Raw genomic sequence first — 20,875 nt, 5'->3', positions numbered from 1 at the left:
CTAAGACTTAAAACCAGACTTGCAGATGGGTAGTTTCAGGTAAGCTTACTTGAAAATATCACGGGCTTGGGCAGGCAGATCAAAAAGTGACAAAGCAGCATCCCGACTTATTTGTTAATATCTTACAGAAACACTGCTCGCAATAGCCCACCTTCCACCTTCTCTTCCCCTCTCTTGAGTCACTCTGAAGATTATTTTTTTGGGCTTTTTGCCTTTAATGGGCAGGACAGATTGAAATGGGGTGAGAGAGAGAGTGGGGGTTGACATGCAGCAAAGGGTTGCAAGCCGGAGTCGAACCTGCGACCGCTGCAGTGAGGCATCACCTCTGTATATGGGGCACCGGCACGATCCACTATGCTACCGACTGCCCCCATCCCACAGTTTTGGTCGGGTTAGGTTTGGGTGGTTGATTAATGCATATTTGGGTGGTCTGGATTGGCTATCATAACATTTGTATCAGCTCGTTTTATGAACGTTGCAGCTGGCAAGATGAAAGCGTTACTAGAGCACAGACAGAGTGTGTGTGTTAGAACAGAGTGTAAATGTCGATGCGCCACTGGTGATTTTTCCTGGGAATGTTGCCCTTGACACCCAGTCCGTGATAGAATGGTGCAGGAATTAGTCCTAAAACAGGGAAATAAGTTAGCATGTTTGCTCTCCCGGTTCCCTTGTCTCAAAGTCAATGGATTTTTTGAACGGGTTTTTGGTTAGATGCCTGAAATAAGGTCTGTCGTTAACACAAACTTAAGAGAGTTTTAGGTTTTGTTTTACTGCATAAATACAACAGTAAAACCCCACTTGTGAATTTTGAAGCTTTTACCTGTTTTAAAAAAGGCTGTTTCCAACAAATGACTCAATGTACTACAGAGCGTCATCATGCCGAACATGGCTTAACAGTCTTGTTGTGGTGGCAACATTGAAGTCATGTGACCCAAGTGTAGTTCGTTCATAGCCTAATGTTAGATTTTTACTTTTGGCGATTGCATTTACACTTCAGTAATCATAAAAGTGGTGTTCATTTTGTCTGGCACAGGGCTTATTTTCTGCATTGATCCAAAATCCAATGGAAGCATCTCGCTGGCTTTTTGTTGAGCCAGGGCGATGCTAACTTCTGTGTCCTTTTATGCAGTTTTGTTGAGAACATTCCCAGAACCCATTGGCTGTATTCGGCGTCTGATTTCCTGGCAGACGGCGATACAGCCTCTGGAGGCAGACCCCCGATGGCATTCCGGTTTGATTTGGGCAGAAGAGGTGAATTTCCGTTTCCGACTTCCGTTTATATATAAGTAAATATGCTGAACCATTGCGATGGATTCAGGGTTTGCAGTGACGCCAATTATGTTCCGCCTCGTTAGTTCACCACACGGAGCGTTTAACCTGGCAACAACTGCAGCCGGCTCAAACGTGATTGGTCAATATCACGAGGGCTACAAACTGCCTACAACCGGAAACCAGGGCTCTTCCGCTCTTCTTCCAGAGGCAAGATCTCTGGGGTTTGCCTACAGACTCTACATTCACTGAATGTAGAGTCTGTATATAGAGACTATGTTGAGAATTATTCAAAAAAGAACTTTCTTAGGAAATTGGCCTGAGTAGATGAGGTTGTTTCTGCAGCAGCACATCAGGTGTTATATTAACCCCTGTGTGGTTTACATACTGTATGTAACTGATGGGAGTCTCTTCATCTCATTTAGGCTTTTTGACCCCCAGCATGTTTTTTCCAGATCCCTTACAGCGTGACCCTGAGCTGACCTGTTTTGAACAATATCTCCAGAGTGTAACTGTCCCTGACAATGAAGCGGGGCACTGTCTCGGCCCGACCTGGCCTCTCCACTCTGGGCCTTTTTAGTCCGGCACTGTGACCAGGAAAAGAGGGCCACAGGCACACAGAGACGGCCTTGTGTGCGTCTAACTCTGTCATATCAAACTCACTGACCCCCCACCGCCACCTTTAACCTCCCCGAAAAACTCAGTACAGCCCTCCTGGTCTGCTGAGAATGACAGCTGAGTTGACAGCAGCAATATGCTTTGAAGTGTCAAGTCAAGTCCCTCCATTGTCTCTGTGAGTAGAGCGCCGAGCCGCTCAAGTGCACAATGGTGCAGTGGTGTGTGCGCATCGTTGTTCACATACTTGACTGTGTGAGGGTGGTTTCATGTGTACATTTAAACTTGTCCATGTGGGCAGACACCAAGGAGCTGAGTTTGCCTTTTCCTTTTAGAGCCTCCGTATATATTATCCTTTTGTCCGGGCCAAGCTGTTCTGCATTTCTTATGTGAGAAAAGCCCCGACAAGCCTCTTTCAGGACAGCGACAAAACACGCCACCCGGTGAAACAGTTTCTCTCGCTAATCCTCTGGTTTTTAAACCAGGCAGAGTGAAACAGTTTTGTTTTGACGGTTTGAGAGAAGATAAGTAATTAGTGATTAGCCTGACGGTTTTTACCATTCCTTTGAGTGAACTCTGTGGTAATTAGAGCTTAAGGGAAGAGTTTTGTGTTTATTGAAGGTTAAATGAGAATACTTTTGCCCCAGAGGTCTGACTGTAACGGCATACTTCGCCTGAGGGGATTCACTCATGGAGGTCCTGGGTTTGTGTTGTCCACTTGTCAGAGTGTAAAACCTGGAAGGGACAGGCTTCAACTAAACCCACAACAACATCCAGCCCAGATTTATAGTCTGATAGCTGCACCAGAAAAATGCCCCCCCCCCCCCCAAAGGAGCTTTCTTTTAGCTGTAGACTTCCTTATTTATTTACATTTCATCTGTAAGCAATCCAATCTGAAAGGGTACTTCATCTTTGGAGTAATACAGGAAGGTGCTGGAATTTGCATGTTATAAATTTAGACAAGAAAGAAGCGAAAAAAAGAGTAAATAAATAAGGGAAGGGGAGTTTAGAAATTTACAAACAAACAGATTGTATGATTGACGGAGATTCACATAAAGACAAAAACAGAGTCTTTGATATGATTGAAGGTTCTAGAGTATTTCAGCAAAGGTCCCCACACCTTGAAGGAGCAATAAGCGAAATTCATCATTTCTAGATTGAAGGAATTAAAAAATTGCTATGTGAAGGACTAGAGGTGTAATAGCATGACCTCACACACCCTCTCTCTGTGTTGATCTCCAGCCCATTGTTTACAAGCTGGTCCGGTTGTGCGTTCATGTATGTTCATGACCCCCCCCCCGCGGAGCCCTTGGCCCCACCCTCCCTATAAAAGGCTACAGCCAGTGAGCAATGGCAGCGCGTATTTTTGAAGTGAAATGGCGGAGTCAAATGTCTGTTTTAATTAGTGTTACAGTAATGTTAGGCACACGACGCTATGTTGATTCAATTAAATTTAATGTTACAGTCATAGCATGGGTTAATGTCCGGAGCTTGAGTTATTAGCGGCTTGGTCCCAGCAATGGGTCAGGCATTATGGTTGTGTTGGGTGAGTAGCCCGGCAGCCCAGCTAACATTTGCAATTAGCATTGTAAAATGTAGCCCGGCGGGCAGCCTGGCGGGCTGTGTTTAGCTATTCCCCTGCCTACTTCAATGATGATGGTCCCTGTAATAAATGTAATATATTTGCTGAGATGGAGGCGTGGCTCAGTGATTAGAAGAGCTGGTAGAAGCGCTCCATAGCTGTAAGTTACTCCAGTAGCCGTAGTAGCTCTAGTGCTAACTCCAGGAGCTAACGCTAACGTCCCTACTCTGCGTGAGCTGGAGCCATGAGCCGCGGGCTCACGGAGAAGAGTAGGAACGTTAGCGTGGCAGCCGACTAGTGCTAACACTAACGTCCCTACTCTTCTCCGTGAGCCGGAGCCGTGAGCCTGGCGGGCTCGCGGGCTCGCGGCTCCGGCTCACGGAGAAGAGTAGGGACGTTAGCGTGGCAGCCGAGTGCTAATGCTAACAGGAAAGCAGGGAAATAGCTAAACACAGCTGAGACTGAGAGTGAGTGAAAGACATCGCTAACTGCTAAACTAAGCAAAACTAAGTTGGCTGTTTAGGTTTTATTTCCTCGCCCCTGTGGCGAGTGAATCTGCCTGTAGTGAAACCAGGGCTAACCGGTGCTTCCTCCTCAGGCTCCACTTCACTCAGCTGCCAACAGGGCGAGTGGGGTGGGGGGTGGAGAGCAGAGGTAGAGGGAGGAGTGGCTCATGACACACTTTGTTTTGGTCTACAGGCAGTGCACAACAGCAAACCTAGCGGTGAACAAATTTTGCTTTTTGCCCCTTTAAGGGAACTTTTCGTTTTGAGACAAACTGAGTAGTAGCCTAAGAGCATGGGGGGACTGGACAGCATCTCTTTATCTTGAGCCCCTTTCCCCGGCATAAAAAACCCGCTAACATCTGACTTTTTTATTTAATGGGAAAGGTTACAGTCGGCATTCACTCCCAGGACAAATGACTCTGCAGTAGTCACAGGTATTGGCTCCAGCTCTGATCACTTCCATTGGCAATGATGGAAATACAACACTCGAATGGACACGCTAGTTTCAGCCCCTTTGCCAGCACATTGCAGTGACTGACCAAATAAGTGAGAGATATTAAAAGTAGAAGGAAATTTTCATTGGCCTTCATGCTGCTTTCTTCTCTTTACTAACCTGTTTTCAGGCCTATCGATAACACTGAATGTGACGCACCAGAAAAAAAGAAAAAGCCACGCAGAATGCACGCTCATCTCAATGGTGCATGTTTAAAAAAAACTCCATTCACACGCTAATTTGGGTGGTAAAAGGAAAAGGGTGCTAGTAATACTGCACATCTGACCAAAAGAGAAGTGAAGGACAGTGCTTAGTGTTTGAATGGAGTCAGGTGGTGCCAGAAACAGTGTTCACAAGGTTGGCTTCTAGGTCAAACCTGAGGATAGGCTTTGGAAAACTTTTGGAAAATGTAGATAAGGTAAAGACTAACTTCTTTTAGATTTGCCACAGCAGGATTCACATCTGGGTACATTCAAGATAGATTGTGTTTGGACACATTTGTGTTACGATGTTTTGCTTCAAGTGTACTGCAAAAATATCTTCAATCAACAAGGAGATAGGCACAAAATGATGGTACAAGATTTTAGTCTTTGAAAACAGCACCAACAATATCACTCAGAAACGCTGGGGGAAAATCCAATTTTCATCCTTGTTAAGTGTCAGGTCGAGATGAAAAATCGATACAATATCTTATTAATTAAAAGAGATCACTTACCTTGAAACAAATAAACATATTTATCTTGGGTGAGAAAATAAAATATTTAATCATCCCAACAGAAGATAATGTGACTTTCTGAGCTGTCCCGTGTGCACTGTGCTCATTTAGCTCTCCCTGTTGTTTGATTATTATCCATACACCTCTCTGCTGTTGCCTATTATTTTCTAATGAAGCAACCCACTGTGCCCACGTGTGTCATTAAAGTTACATCTAATCCTCATCATCGTTGTGTTTATTATCATAACATCATGCACCCACTCTGCTGTTTGCAGGACGCTGCGACACAGCAGCATCACGCTGCTCGGAGCTCAGTTGCAGTCAGTCTCATGTGTTTGATGAACTGGAGGCCATCGCCCCTCGATCCGCTTCCTGTCCGTCTCTGGATCAGCCGTCAGATTCATCTGGTAGCCCTTCACCTGACACAGGTACAGGCACAAACTCACACTATTTTAATTTGTTTGGTACTTTGGTTAATAATCAAATACCTGGAAAACTAATCACATTCCCATTTGCCTCAGTTGTACTTTGTTGTGATTATAGACTGCATCGGTCCATCACATAATCATATGAGTTGTGACGGGCGTAACAAGTAACACAACAGCGTTGGCCTCTAGTGTGACATAAAACATACATGTTAGCAGTGCTTTATAAACAATAACAATGGTGAAACATGTCAATAACAATAATTTACCATCCCCGTTATATGTTGGCAGACCTCATTCTCTGCTCCTGAATCTCATTGTTTTCCCAATTTGCGGACACTTATGGCTGCTCTTCTTCTTTGAGCTAGCCGCTAACTGCAACAGCTACTTTTTAAATGTTCCGCTGTGGGTCGCACGCATAACACCTTGACAAAACGTCACACCCATCCTGTCCATGGTTCCACCTTGCTGACTGTCCTGTATACATACACTGTTTCGGCGCTGATACTGGATTAAAAGCGAGGCAGCTCGGGGTTATTGAGAGCATGTTAGCATGCTGATATCTGGCTCAAGGCACCTCACAGAGCTGCTAACATTTTTTTTGTAGACTCTCAATAATTTTCATAATTTCATGAATTGTTTTGTCTATAAAATGTCATAAAATGGTGAATATTTCCCACATTTTCAAAGAAGTAACATCTTCATATGGTTTGTTTTGTCCAACCAAATGTTGGGATTTGATAAGTGGCTTAAATGTGAATCAATTATCAGAACTGTTGGTGGTTAATGTTGGAGCTTTTATCATGTCATGCACAGAATTATGCCCAGCCTGTATAGGCTTACCAGGGTTTTCCATAAGCACTAGCTCTCAGCTGAGCAGCTGGACATTAAAACATTTCCAGCTGTTTACTTTCTTGCTGTTTAAATTCATGTCCCCTTCACTTTTTAATCTTGGCTGCTTTTAACTAATGTTTTATCTTTTAACTGGATGAAGGATTCTAGACATTGGACGTCTGGATCATAAGTTATCAGAGAAACAAGCTGAGCTAAAGTTAGCGGCAGCTCAGCTTGCAGCCCTCCTCGATCCCCTCCAGTGTCATCCGCAGAGTGTGGGAGAGACAGATTGAAACTAACAACATGAAACTGCTTTATTCAATGTTTTCATTGGTTTTAATCACTGGGTCTGGTTGTGTTAGAGAGGAAGAGACCTCTGCGCATAATGCAGCTCACAGTTAAAAGGAGTTTAAGCCTAAAACATGCTAAGCACCTAGAAACAATCTGAGCTAATGTTAGCGGCCCCTCGTGACTTCTGGCCACCGAAGCGTGTTGGAGATTTTTATCATGAAACTGCTTTATTCAGTCTGTTTGTCTGTTTTCTGCCTCAGTTTGGAGGAGGAGACCTCTGTGGATATACAGATATGCTCTGAGGATATGCACATGTTGATGTTTCAGCTCTAAACCTGAATATCAGACTTCTTCATTATTAGATTAACATCACGTCTTGATCTTGTGTGAATATATTTTACATATTTCGCTTGAGCCCATTATATTTAAATTTGGAACGTTAGCCGCTAAATTCTTTGTAGCTCCTCTTTCAGTATATTCTGACAAAGGGCGAAAATCCATAATTATGTGATTGGATGTAATAACTGCCAGGTTTGTGTTCTTCTTAATATGTTGGTGTTTGTTGTTGTTTGCGTTTCTCTGTGGCTCCTCGTAATGTCTCAATTAGACATACTCTCCTTCCTCTGCGACTTCTGCCTTGTTACAGGCGGGGATGGGCTTATCTGAGCGCTCACTGTGTCAGGTCTTTGTGTCAGCCCATGTTGGCCAACAAAAGCAGAGTAAATGCGATGTGTGTGTGCACGCCTGTGATAGATACCATGCGTAAGTGTGTGTGTGTGTCCTGGAGGTGGTTCACTGAGCTGCTGAGAGAGACATTAGCCAATGAAGACTTCCTCCACCACCCTCATACTCCGCTAATCCCTGACAAGGTGTTTAACCTGCTTGCTTGACCCCGAACCTCCATCTGACCCCGACGACCTTTGCCCTGAGGTTGTGGAAGGATCAGGGTGATCGCTGCCATAGCAACCACAGTGTGATAAAATCAACTCGGGGCTCAAGCCAAATGTGAGCTAATGCTGCAGACTGATTTTTATCAGAGACTGACATGAAGCACAATTTACATTTGTATAGACTGAGGCTGATTTAAAGCTCCACTGAGCAGGACTTTTATTGAAACATACAGATACGTTATCGGCCTCAATCACAAAGCTGCAGAACTGAGAGGAATATTTCATCTTTAAATCTATGTGGGGACCAAGGCTGTGTGTGTCCGTGCAAAAAATAAAATTGTTAATCGTAGCTGCTGAAGTGCACACAGAGTAATAATGAATAATAGAGTGTCTACAATAAAACATGCAGATAGAGCAACACATTGTTTCTAGAAATGTTTCTTCTTCACTTGCTGACGGAACAATTAAACCCCAATGTGAAACAGATTTTAGGAAAACGTACCCAAACACAATATACATAAATTATTTCTTCAAATAATGACACTTAAGTCACCAAAAGGGACTCGAGGACAGTCGGACACAGTCTGAAACAGACAAGTTGATAAGGCCTGATCCAAAATAATCCAAATGAGAGAGAAAACAGCAACATAATGTTTCGCTAATTTATAAGCAGTTATGGTCGAGATGAGCAGCAGTAAATTATGTGCTACAGATAAAGCAGTTCAGGGGACATTTTTGTATTTGGGAGCTGTTCAGATGTGAAACATGTGGTAGATTCTGTTGTTGTTTACAAACCAAAGAAATGAGAGATTATTTTTGTTTAGTTTTTACTGAATATTTGAAGGCAAACTATAAAACTATATCACTTATTTTGTTGCAATTCTGTGTTCATAAATTAACAATATATATATTTTTTTTTTACTAATTTGTCTTATCGTGAAGAATATTGTTATCGCAAAAACATCCTGAGATATTGTGATTTTATTTTAGGGCCTTATCATCCATACCTCCAGCATAAATTCTGAGTCGCGTTAACCAGCCTTAAACTAAATGACTTAACAACCGCTTTCAGTGTCACAAACAAATGTCCAATGTTGGAATGAACTTGTCTTTTTCTCGTCTTAACGTTCTGACAGAAACACGTTTAATATTATTCTAAGTTTTTAGTCTTGGCTCATGCAAATACTTAAGTTTAATGACATGAACACTGTCGACAAATAGCTGCGCTCTATTCAGCATTGAACATGAGGGGACAGCATGAAGGTGCAAGACTGAACTAGTCTTGGTTCTCTTGTACTGTGGAAGAGGAGGAGAAACTGGTGGAGTTGTGGAGTGAACAAGAGTCGATGTGTCTGATCTAGCAGCTCTTATTTTAGTGAGGAAAATTTTCAGGAAACGGTTTGCTTCTTAATCCTACAGTCATCTCCCACTAAAATAGTGCAGCTAACCAAAGGAGGCTGGCGGCGAGTTCAGGCAACAAAATCTAAAATGCAAAGCTTGTATGCAAATCCAGTTTATCATTATGTGTTATACTGATGCGGAATTGACAAGAAAACTGTCGACATATGATGCCTTTTTTCTTGTGTGTCTAAAGTTACGTATTTCGGCAGATAGAAGGATTTGTTAATATGTCATATTTCTAAAAGGGAGTTTGGTGTTACGTTTTCCACCAGGAGGAGGATGGCAAATAATGTAAAAAAAAGTGACCCTGCAAGATCCCCAGGCTTTGCAAAACCTTATCGTGTGTGACTAAAAACTCACATAGTGCATTTGACTTTTGATGATTTGAATATGGGGACTTGTAGGACTTGACTTGGTGCACATAGCCATCCCGTGTGAGGTCTATTGATGTTGCCCGGTATAAACTCTAGGTATATTTATTTTAGAAGATGTCAAACTGTTAATCTGTCTTCAAACCTCATCTTGCTAAAGTATAAATCATTTGAATTTTGAAGCCTATCCGTGCTCTTCTGTCTTTGTCACTCTGAGTGGGTGGTAATCAGCGTGTCCAACACCTTAATCACAAGATTAGTCATTTGTTATCTGCCACTGTGTTTGCCAAGTGTCTTTCAATCTTGCGGCTACTTTTGGCAAATGATGGACTAATACCCGGCCTAACTGAAAGTGTGTCCTGCCACATTGTGTTACACCCACAGTTATCCCTGGGATTTCCTCTCAACGACTCCTTAATTTATCAGCTCTGGCAACAGTTCCTTTTTTCTCACCTGAGGGATTACTTTACCAAACATCAGCACACCTACAGAGGTGTGTGACTTCCCAACTGAAAACACTTAACAGGAGTGTGTGTGTGCGTACACATTGCGTAATACAATCAAGACAAACTGAAAACTTTCTGTCTGTGAAAGTTAGTCTAATGTAAAGGTCTTTCTACAGCTTTTTGGGATGTTGCTGGGAAAGTTAAGAGTGTGTGTGTGTGTGTGTGTGTGTGTGTGTGTGTGTATGTAGCGGGGTACCTGCAGCAGAGCGTGTTGTGTGAAATCCCCTCAGAGGGGAATGGCAGCTCCACACCCAGCCAGCATGGGCCAGGGATTTGCATGGGCAACGGGCCACACTGTCACTGATCCGCTTTTAATTGGGTGTGACGATGAGAACTTTGGAGCCTGCGGGGGGAGGTGGGGGCTGGTGGTGTGAGTTGTCCTAGGGTGGGAGGGTTTGGGTTTATGTAGGGAGAAGTCTGTGTCATTTACAGTAATTTTATAATCCAGTTCAACAAGTCATTCCAATCATTATGAGTTATTATTTTCAAAGGTGAACGGTTGTAAATTTAATCCAGAACGTCTATAAATGTGTTTTTGATTCTCTCATTACATGAAGGGAATTATACAGTTTGTTTTAATCTTCTAAACATGTTTATGTTTTGACAAAAGTGCTCTATTTTTCTTCACCTTTAACCATGACTCTAGTGATGGCAGTGTCATGTTGTCATTTGGTTGTTGGTCCACTTCTTTAGTCCATAATGAAATATCTCAGCAACCTTTTGATGGATTGCCATGAGAATTTATTCAAAGATTCATGGTACTCAGAGGATGGATCCAACGAGTTTGATGACCCTCTGTGTATGGCTGACAGTTGATGAAATTTGGTGCACATACTCATGGTACCCAGAAGATGAATTGCAATAACTTCATTGATCTCTTTTAGATTTTTCTTATGTTTATGTTCCCTAAAATGTCTGACCTTGACTATACTGACTTGTGCCTGAGCAAAGTTTGTCAATAGAGAGGTGTTTTCACATTCCCCTACTGAAGAGCGCGATGTTTGTGCTGTTCTTAAAATCTAAGATCACCGTACAAGGGGCAAACTAGATTAGGTACAACACTAGAGCTGGGTATTATTTAAAATATTATGATACCAGTACCCTCAAAGTGATACAGGTTGATACCAATAAAGTACTTTGTTTGATTACTACATGAATGGTGTGTAGTATTAGCCTGGAAATCCAGACCCAAATCTAGAAAGATTTAGGGTCTGGCTATGAGTAATGAAAATGGCCCAACTCGAGGGGCGGCACCAAGCATGCATTTGAAAATATCACTGCACGCAACTGGATAACACTACGACCAATCAGAACAATACACAGGGTGACGTATCCAGAGCGCTACCAGCGGAGCTAACTGGTAGATTAGACTCTTGCTGTATCCGGTTGGCAAAACAGCAAAAATCTCCTTCTTGCAAAGGAAAGATTCGGGCGCCGTCTTCTGTTCCTCTCTTAGAGAAAAAAGCCAAGTCTAACTCGTTCATTGTAGCGGCCAAAGCCGTTTCAAACAACTGGTGTTCATCCGTAGCCATCTTGCAATGTTTACTGACTGATTCCGGACTTTGTCGTCGCAGCGCTGTCGTCATCTGTTTAGCTCGCCTCTGGCCTGCCTATATCAGCTACACCGATGTGATTGGTGCAGCTCGGCTACAAGAGCATGGGTAATGAGCATCATTACTGATTGCCAGAGTGACTCGCTGAGCAAATTCAAATTGTGCTCTTGCGAGAACCAGGGTTATGTAGTATAACTATTCTTTCAAACATTCTGGCGGCACTTTGGCACGCTGAACTGCCAGCTCCGTCAAATACACTGCAGTCGACATCACCATACCACAGAATTGTTTGGGTTGTAACGTTAGATGCTGCCGCTGGAGTGTGAGCTCCGTGCCAGAGACAGAGCCCACCCAGCCACAACCACACAGTGACAGGGCTAACTGTTAGCATCACAAATCTCTTAATACCTAACGGTTATTAAGAGATTTAACAGCAGAGTTGAGTCGCTTCATTGTCAGTGTGAGTTTGTTGGGGCAGTTTAACGGCTTGGTGTTGGATGTTAGCCACTGCTGCAGAGTTAGCTCGTGCTAACAGGGCAGATGTTGAACTCACTGTTGCTGCGAGGAGAATGGCTCTGGAGATGGCAGAAACAAAAAGGCCAGGATGGTCTGCAATCAGACACCTGGCGCAAAAAGGATCAACTGTAGGTATCATTTGACTGGAGATGTTTCTAAAACGTCTACACTGACGCTCAAACATAGATGGCTGAGTCTCTCTGATGTTTCCTCTAATGCTAACACTAGCCATGTTGATGGACAACGTTCTTTCAGCAGTCAGCCTAGCATGAGCAGCGGTGGTGAGTGGTCAGTGGTGCAAAGGCTAGATCCATAATTTCCCAAAGAAGGAGAATGAGTAGATCTACTGCCAGCCCCCTTTATTTTTTTTAAATGTATTTTTTTGTGTGTGTGGGAAAACCATGTGAGACAAAATTTTGGTAATAGCAGAGTATTTTTTACATACTTTAAAACATCGGTTCCCAACGGGAGGGTCACGGTCCATTTTGAATGCACCGCAAGTGACTCGCAAACGTATCAAGTCTGTAAAAAAACGCACTTTATTTTGAAGTACAGTAAATATCTGGAGCAGTGCAGTGCAGTTAACTATCTCGACGACATGACCAAATGCAAAGATGATGCTGAATGTGTCCACTGTGTGGACCCTGAACTAATGCCTTAGGAGAAATATGGACCCTGTGGCTGGACCAGTTGGGAACCACTGGTTTAAAACGTGTCTGGAAGGAGCCTTTTACTTTTTATTTATTTGCTGAAATGAGTTTCCGCTATAGAATAGCTGGGCTCACATATAGAGACAGGATAAGAAGCTCAGACATCTGAGAGCTCAAAGTAGAAGAAGAAGCCAGTTGAGGTGGTTTGGGCATTCAATCAGGATGCCACCAGGGCGTCTTCCTTTGGAGGATTTCCAGGCACATCTAACTGGTAGGAGACCCTGGGGTAGACCCAAAACACACTGGGGAGATTATATAACTCATCTGGCCTGGGAACACCTCAGGATCCCCTGGAGGAGCTGGAAAAAGTTGCTGGGGAGAGATAGGTCTGGAATACCTTGCTTAGTCTGCTACCATGGTTAAACAGATGGATTTTATTTCTGAATATAAGATGTAGGTATTTGTCTGCTTATTGTTAGCAGATTCACCGAGGCGAAAGCAAACCTGTTTGACAGAAGCTGTATCAATATTTGTTGTGTGCTACAGCACCGCAGGATATTTTTCTAGTCTTCCAGACTTTGCTGTCTCCCCCTGCAGAGCTGTCTCCAGGCCTGGCAGCGCTGACAGTGGGCTGTGACTCTGGGAATCTGGGCTCCCTGTCCCGCGTCCAGCTGCTCCTCTTGGATCGACTGGAGCCAGACACCGTGCCGAGTCCCTTCGATCAGGACGAGGAGCTCTCACCAGAGCAGGACTGGTCTGATCTGAGGATGCCGTATGATGCAGGCTCAACTGCAGCAGGTACAGCTCTTCGTGAAAGAGATGCATAAACAAATTTCGAGGAGTATATAATAATGTATGAATGAAAGTGTCTTTTCCCTGAAACATGATAAATGATTAAAGCAACAAATTCACCTGAAACACAATGAAAGAAACATGAACAAACATGATGAAAATGCACTTCTTATAGCAGAATAAATATCCATTTCCTCAGTAAAACAAAGCGTTTGCTGCCAAGTTTAACAACTTACAATAAAATGAGAGGAAGAGATGCTCATGGTAAAGTGAAGAAAAGCATCGTATGCTTTCAACATTCAAACTTGGCTCCTCCTTTCTGCTATGCTTACTCTGTCACCTACCTGTCTAACACGAAACAAGCTAATTACTCATCACTCTTCATCTCCATCCTCTCCTTCAGCACCCACCAATGAAAGTGAAAGTCAGCTCCAGATTCACTCTTGTTTTGAAATGAGCTTTGTCCCCTTGGCATTTCACCTCACTATGCTTACATTATTTATGTGCTGTTTCCATATTTTCCCTAGCTTCCTCCTGAATGCATGCTGCTACTACCTAGTCACTATAAGGGATGGGCATTTTAAGTAATTACCATATTCAAGTACCTGCATTTAATCATTATTGAGTACTTGCAAAAAAAAAAAAAAAAATCTAATGTCAAAGTGGGACTGTAAATTGGCTAAAAACAGAAAGCAAGTGCAATTTGATATTGGTTTATTGAACAACTAGGCTTCCATTAGTTCATTAAACTATGCCTTGCTAGCATGAGCTAATACAGCAGCAGCTAACATCCGGCACCGAGCCATTAAAAACTCACACCGACACCAAAACGACTTGACTGTGCTGTTGAACCCATAAATAATCGGTATGGAACATTAGCCGTGTGATGCTAACAGTTAGCCTTGTGACTGTGGGTGAGTGTGTGCAGGCAGACTCTCACTAGCCTTTTTTAGATATAATAGGAATTGTGCAAATTTGCAGGAAAGCCCAATCAGTCTTTCTTCAGCATTGGCAGTATTAAAACAAAACTGGGGAGTGCAGCAAAATGCCGCCTACCTACTTTTGTTTGTACAGAATGCGCCTTTTTCGGGGCAATGGGGGGCGTGAGCAAGTAACAAAACGTGTAGCTCAGCGTAAACAGTGACGTGAGAGGGAAGCCGCGGCTGGTCAGGTGGCGATAGTCAGGCGCCAATTCTCTCATAAATCGGCCCGTCCTTCACCGTCCCCGTCATCTGACGGTTAATGGCCTCTTCGTTTGCGAGGACAAGGAGGGCACGCAATTCCTTGTCTCCTCAGTTGCTCATCTTTACAGTGTCTGTCAGGTTTGCGTTTCCCTCTTGCTACTAGCTGCTCTCAGCTGTTTCCTGTTTATCCACCGTCAGTGGCTCACACGTGCAGTGTCATCAACAGCTCCTCCCACAAGTCATCAACAGCCCCTCCCGTTGCGGAGGTCACCTCGGTCTGTTTAAACTAAAAGTGTTCCACCAATATGTCTACCCTACGAGGAGGAAAATTGGGCACCTCGGATCAACTCGCCAATCTGGCTCTGTGTGTCTAAACGCTCGCAGCTTGCCGGCAAAACGGCCCAACATTCGCTGAAAATCTGGCAGTGTAAAAGGGGCTACTGTCTGTCTCAGGCATGGAGCTCACACCCCTGCAGCAGCAACAGCTGGAAATGGAGGCCTTTAGTGAAGCAATACACTGCACGCAGCTCTACAGTGAAATAAGATTTTTATCCATTTTAAAAAGTTAAAAAAATAAAATAGAAAAACCATGTTAACATGTGGGAAGATAACTCGATTGCAATCGAGGACTCCCTATTTACTATGTCTTTATAAAGTCCCGACCTCACCTGTGAGCTGTACTCATGAACGTCCTGAACACAGCAAAATAATAACAACATAAATATATGCAGGCAGCGGGCAGAGTCTCTGCAGAGAAATACACCACCACATGTTTAGAGTGGGTCATAGGTGATGACTGAGAGGGGTTATTTCTGTATGAGTTTTTCAGGAAAGTCCTGCATAGTATGCCTTTGATGCCAGGATTAATCATAATCCAGTAAAAACATCCCAACACACTCGATACAATCAGCTTGTTAATGCCAGGAGCCAAAAGAGGAAGTTAACACTCGAAAGACAAACTTTGAGGCAATGTCGTGTTTCCTTTCTGACTGTAGTGTAAACTTCTTTAGTCAGTCAACAAGTATCCAAAGTGTCTGTGATTTATTAGTGATCGTGTGAAATCATGGCTTGTGATTTGTTTGTAAATGTATTTATGAATTTAATTGTGACTGACAGGCAATCTCAGTTGACTGAGCATAAACCTCCTGCTCTGACAAATCTTTCCAACAGTTTGAATGAGATCGTTTGATAAGCAAAAACCGTCACTTCAATAACAGGGAGCAGTCAGACAGGTGTGTGTGTGTGTGTGTGTGCGGGAAAAACACAAAACTGTAGGTGTGTTTTCTCCGTCCGCAGCCGGCCTTGAGAGTAAGCGATGCTTTTATGGTGCTGAGCGGCTTCTCTTTTAATGAGCAGTGATACCGCCTCTCATCTGCTCCCAGGCATGCCGCAGCGAGCTCTTAACTGCTTTTCCCCGAAGGTGTGGCAGCTCAGAGGAAAGGTTTATAGGGATATCAGGATGTGCCATATTAATAAAGATCAAACCGCTAGAGTGGATCATTAACTGGGAAAGTCCGACTAAGATAGCAGGAGACACTCAGGACGGAGCAGTGCATACATAACAATGGATAAGAAACTGAGACGAGCATGTGCGGAAAACTCATTCAGTCTCGCGCCTGTTGTTTATAGTCTGATAACATGTCGCGGAGTGTGATAAGGACTGTAGACGTTTAAAGTTTACAAAGGAAAATCTTCCCGAAGGCTCTTCAGCTTCATGATTAAAACAGGCGCTGATTGAATACGCCGCCTGCAAACTGTGATTGGTGTATCAGTCACTCACCATGCGTCACAATGAATTTGTGAAGAAAATTTTGGGGTCTGCATTTCACAACAGCAAATTTAATTTATACAAACTCACACAACTTCTACATTATAATCCAAGTCACATTTATTAACTATTGAAACAATTCCACATGTAGATAGTGTAACCAGGGCATGTCCAGGGATGCTGCTTGGCCGTGCATCAGTGTTTGAACTGTCTTAAAGCGTGAAGTTTGGGACCCCCAGTGGCTCAGTGGTCCCATGTGTCCTTGCAGCAGCCATGGGTAGATTCCAGCCTGAGGCCCTTTGCATGTCATTCCCTCTCTCGCTCTCCCCATTTACTCCTAAATACTCTGCTGTCAAATAAAGGCAAAAGATAATGTTAAAGAACAATCATAAAGTTTTAGTGAAAATGCATGTGTTTGGGATGTGCCGAGCTGAGTGTACGACTGGATTAATGAGACTTGGATTTTACTGAACAGATGTTTTGATGTAGCTTTACTGTTGTTAGACACTTTCCCCTTTTGCTTCAGTTCATAAATAACGCTCGTCTTATTTGGATTCTCCGCTCTCAAGTAATTGTTGTACATGTGGTCATTTTACTGATGAAGTTTTCTTTTAACGTGTGATATCACAGTCTGTTCTGTGTTGGGTGAAGGCCAAGTGTGTCACTGTGCTTCAAATTAAGTGCCTGTCAGACGGCTGAGCTGCATCTAAAACGCTCTCTCCATACCTTTCCAACATAGGAAGATGTTGTCGGACACTCTGGGCAAATTAAGTTTCATTTGCATCACTTTCTACTGAATAAATAATGCACATGAAAGCTGTTAACTGCATGGTCTGTGGATTATTGAAAGAAAGAGGGACACAAAAAGAGGTGTTGCTGTTGTGTTGGCATGGCTGCATAAATCTCAGAGGCAGATATCTCAAAATCTGAACAGACAAAAAAAAATCTATCTGCAGATTTCACCTGAGGTGAGTGAGGAGATGTTTTTGTAATGTTGGATGAATCAGCAAAAGATAAGTATGATAACCACAGTGGTCTTGTTTTCAGTATCCATGCATCTGTGCCACTGATGTTTACAACAAGAGAAAATCTGTCTGAGTTTGCTGGAAGCTTGTCTTTCCTCTCCCTGTGTCTCTAGAACAATGTTTGCACCTGGCACGTTTCTGTAGACAGGTGCTCCTCCGGGTTTTGTTGCTCTATTTTTTGCCATTATTTGCTCAAAGGTTAAGAGCCATAATTGGAACTAATACACTACATTACTCATATCTGTGCACACACACTCAAGTACAAAAGAGAAGTGCGTGTAAGTGTGCGCCGGAGGCTAACACTTGTGCACACACATGCACGGGCACACATGTCTGCCTGCCTGCCTGCACCGCCGCTGCAAACACACAATTGCTTCCTCTGCTTTCAGTCTGACGCTGTGTCCTGTGTGGTTTTGTCAGGTGTTCTGAGGCCCCTCACAGCTGGCAGCATCTCTGAAAGGTGCGACTCCGCAGGGAAAGTCCAGGAGAACAAATCGGTGAGTGCCGCTACCTCTTGTGAACCCGCTTTTCACTCTCTACCCCCCTCCTCCGTTCATCTATCAGATTTCCTCCAAAGGCAGGACCGTGCCTTGTCGTGAGCAAACACTAGACCTTCAAGAATCAACTCCTATCAGACAATAACCCCGAACCTGGCGCACACAGTCACCCTCCCACACAAAGACCCCCTTTTTACAAACTTGAACTGGCATGCATTTATAACTGTCATTCCAGCAAGACAAGCCAAATTGTTGTTGATAATTGAGACACAATAAAACAGAGGGCACGCGGCGTGCAGCAGGTGTGTGGTTAATCAGTCACGGCGGCAGGAGGGGGGGCCTGACTGTACAGGAGCAGGCAGGCTTTTACACCAGCTCATTGCTCTGTCGCAGGGGGGTACACTCGGCTAAATGCCCAGCGCGGTGGGATTCTTTCAGAGGATGCACCACCACTAGGATCAGACAGGGGTTGAGGGGTGAGGGGTCAGGGGGGCGTAAACAGGGCTTGTGCATGCTGGGCTGCAGTGGAATGGATGCAGGTGTTCCACGTGATCTACGATTAATCTCCCCTTTATGACGAATGAGAGAGGGCCCCTGAAAAGCATGAATGAGACTCATAAGCCCCCTGCAATTATGCCAAACCACAATGACGAGCTGAAGTGCTCAGAGTAGGATTCATGCGACCATTTGCATAATGCACCTCACTAAACCAAGTATCCACACGCTGGATTATTTATAAAGAGGAGACGTTGATAAAGCAGTGGTATGTTTGGAGCTGAGAGGAGGGGAAAGCTGCAGGTTCTGTGTTAGGAATATTTTTAATTACTGTAAATTCCCATTTGGAAGTTTGTTTATAGTGATACCTTTAATGTTCTCTGACAGAGGAACTCAGGGGTTTTAAAGGAATAGTTTGACATGTAGGGAAATATACTTGGTTGCTTTCTTGCAGAATCAGATGAGAATATTAATATCTGTCCAATCCATTCCTGGAGTCTTATCGTTGTTGTGAGGTTGCCAGGTAAGACTCCAGGAAATCACAGTCGAAATACTTGGGGCACAGACGCGAATCATTATGTTTGGCGCCACACACTTGCAGCAGAGTGCATCCATTATAATCAACTAAACCGCTACACTGACCATGAAAGCCAAGCTTGACCTTGACTCAGTGCAGTTTTTACGCTACTGGTTCATTTTTTATGTATTTTTTTTTTGGGCCTCCAACGGGTAAAAGCTACAAAGTTCAGTTTATGTAGAAATGATTAGATACACACTCATTGTACCAGAGTCAATGCAGTGCAGTAGAGCAACCTTGAGGGTCAGTGCATCCTCTAGTTAAAATGACCCAGTTAATAGTTCAGCACCAGTTAATAGAGCCGATACGCTTTCAAACCCCGCGTAAACAATTGCATTATCACTCTACAAAACGTATTACACCAACAGTGAAGCTGGCAGCAACCACACGCTGCAAAGTTGGAGTGTGTGTAGCAGTTAAAAAAACCTAACAACCCTCAGCCACCTCCCTCCAGTCTTTATGCCAAGCTAAGCTAACTAGCTGCTGGTGGTCACTGTAATATCCAATATACAGAAATAGGTTAAATGTCAAACTATTCCTTTCTATTGATAATGAACGGTAAAGTTTCACTCTTACTGCGCCTGGTGCGCTGACGCTCCGAGAGTGTGGTTGTGGCCCTCTTAACCCTTCCAACAGCGACCCCTAAATTTAGAAATGTTCCAATTTGTGCCAGTGTGCACTCTGGCACTCTGAGTGGCTATTCACAAACTCACCCCATGTCAGAAATATCACAAATACCTGTTACCACACTATATAACCTTTATTTATTCTTGAGAGACATTGAGGTTACCCTCATTTTCAATGCCGTCGAGTTGACAAGCCATCAAAATATTGACAGTGATTACACAACAATATATATTTAACAAGAAAGACAGCCATCTGAAACAATTACAATTAGAAACACAGTTATCTATGATTAAGGTCCTAAACTCTGTGAGTGAAGGGAGTGTGTCTAATTTCAGGATGTGTTGTAGTGTGTTCCAAGAGCTAGGAGCATCATAACAAAAGGCAGTCTTACCAATACCAGACTCGAGGAACTTTGAGTAGCAGCAATAAAGCTGAACGGGTCATGTAAGTGCCTGAGTTCCACTCCAACAAATTTGCAATATGGTGGTAATTTGCCTAGAAAGGAAAAAAATATATAAAAGCCAGTGCCTCTTGCGCCTTTCCTCAAGAGAGGGCCAACCAGCTTTTTCATACAGAACACAGTGGTGAGTATCATATTTATCACCAGTTATAAATCTAAGGGCTGAATGATAGACCGATTCCAGACGCTTCAAAGTTGAGGCAGCATCATGCCTATAGATAATATCACCATAATCCATAACAGACATAAACACTGCTTCAATTATTACTCTTCTTGAGAGCACTGGGAAACAAGATTTGTTTATGTACAGAAAGCCAATTTTTTTGTCGCAACTTTAAAATAAGTTCATTAATATGATATTTGAATGAGAAATCCTCATCTAGCCAGATGCCAAGATATTTGTACTCTGTGACTCTCTCGATTTCTGAGTGGTGTATAAATGCACACTATTGAAATCAATGTTTTTGGCTCGGGTAAACAACGTATTTTGTCTTATTTGCATTAAGAAGTAGTTTGTTTGATTAGAGATTCTTGAAAAGAATTAAAAGCAGTTTGCAAGTTATTGATGGCTGTCTGAACAGAATCCGCAGTACAATATAAAATTGTGTCATCTGCATAAAAATGGGCATGACAACCAGTTAAAGAAGGAAGAATATCATTAATATAGACAGTAAAAAGCAATGGACCCAAAACAGACCCTGGAGGTACACCTCCACTAACTGACAAAAAATCAGATTTTGTATGGCCAAGCTTAACACATTGACGCCTGTCAGTCAAGTAGCTCTGAAACCATGCGCATGCATTTTCATCCAACCCCACTGCATCTAATTTTC

The 20,875-nt window shown here is 43.2% G+C and overlaps 1 protein-coding gene across 1 annotated transcript in view; it reads left to right on the top strand.

The window, feature by feature from the left end:
• Positions 1–20,875, top strand: part of LOC117249606 (uncharacterized) — an 85,255-nt gene that overhangs the window by 23,159 nt on the left and 41,221 nt on the right. Inside the window, exons 6-8 of the mRNA XM_033615346.2 lie at positions 5,456–5,608; positions 13,215–13,415; positions 17,807–17,883. Of these exons, the coding sequence (XP_033471237.2) occupies positions 5,456–5,608; positions 13,215–13,415; positions 17,807–17,883 (431 nt within the window). The remainder of the gene's footprint in view (positions 1–5,455; positions 5,609–13,214; positions 13,416–17,806; positions 17,884–20,875) is intronic.

The sequence above is a fragment of the Epinephelus lanceolatus genome, chromosome 23, assembly GCF_041903045.1.
Source record: "Epinephelus lanceolatus isolate andai-2023 chromosome 23, ASM4190304v1, whole genome shotgun sequence".
NCBI classification, from domain to species: Eukaryota; Metazoa; Chordata; class Actinopteri; order Perciformes; family Serranidae; genus Epinephelus; species Epinephelus lanceolatus.
The sequence above is the reverse complement of the archived record's forward strand: the minus strand, read 5'-3'. Positions and strand labels throughout refer to the sequence as shown.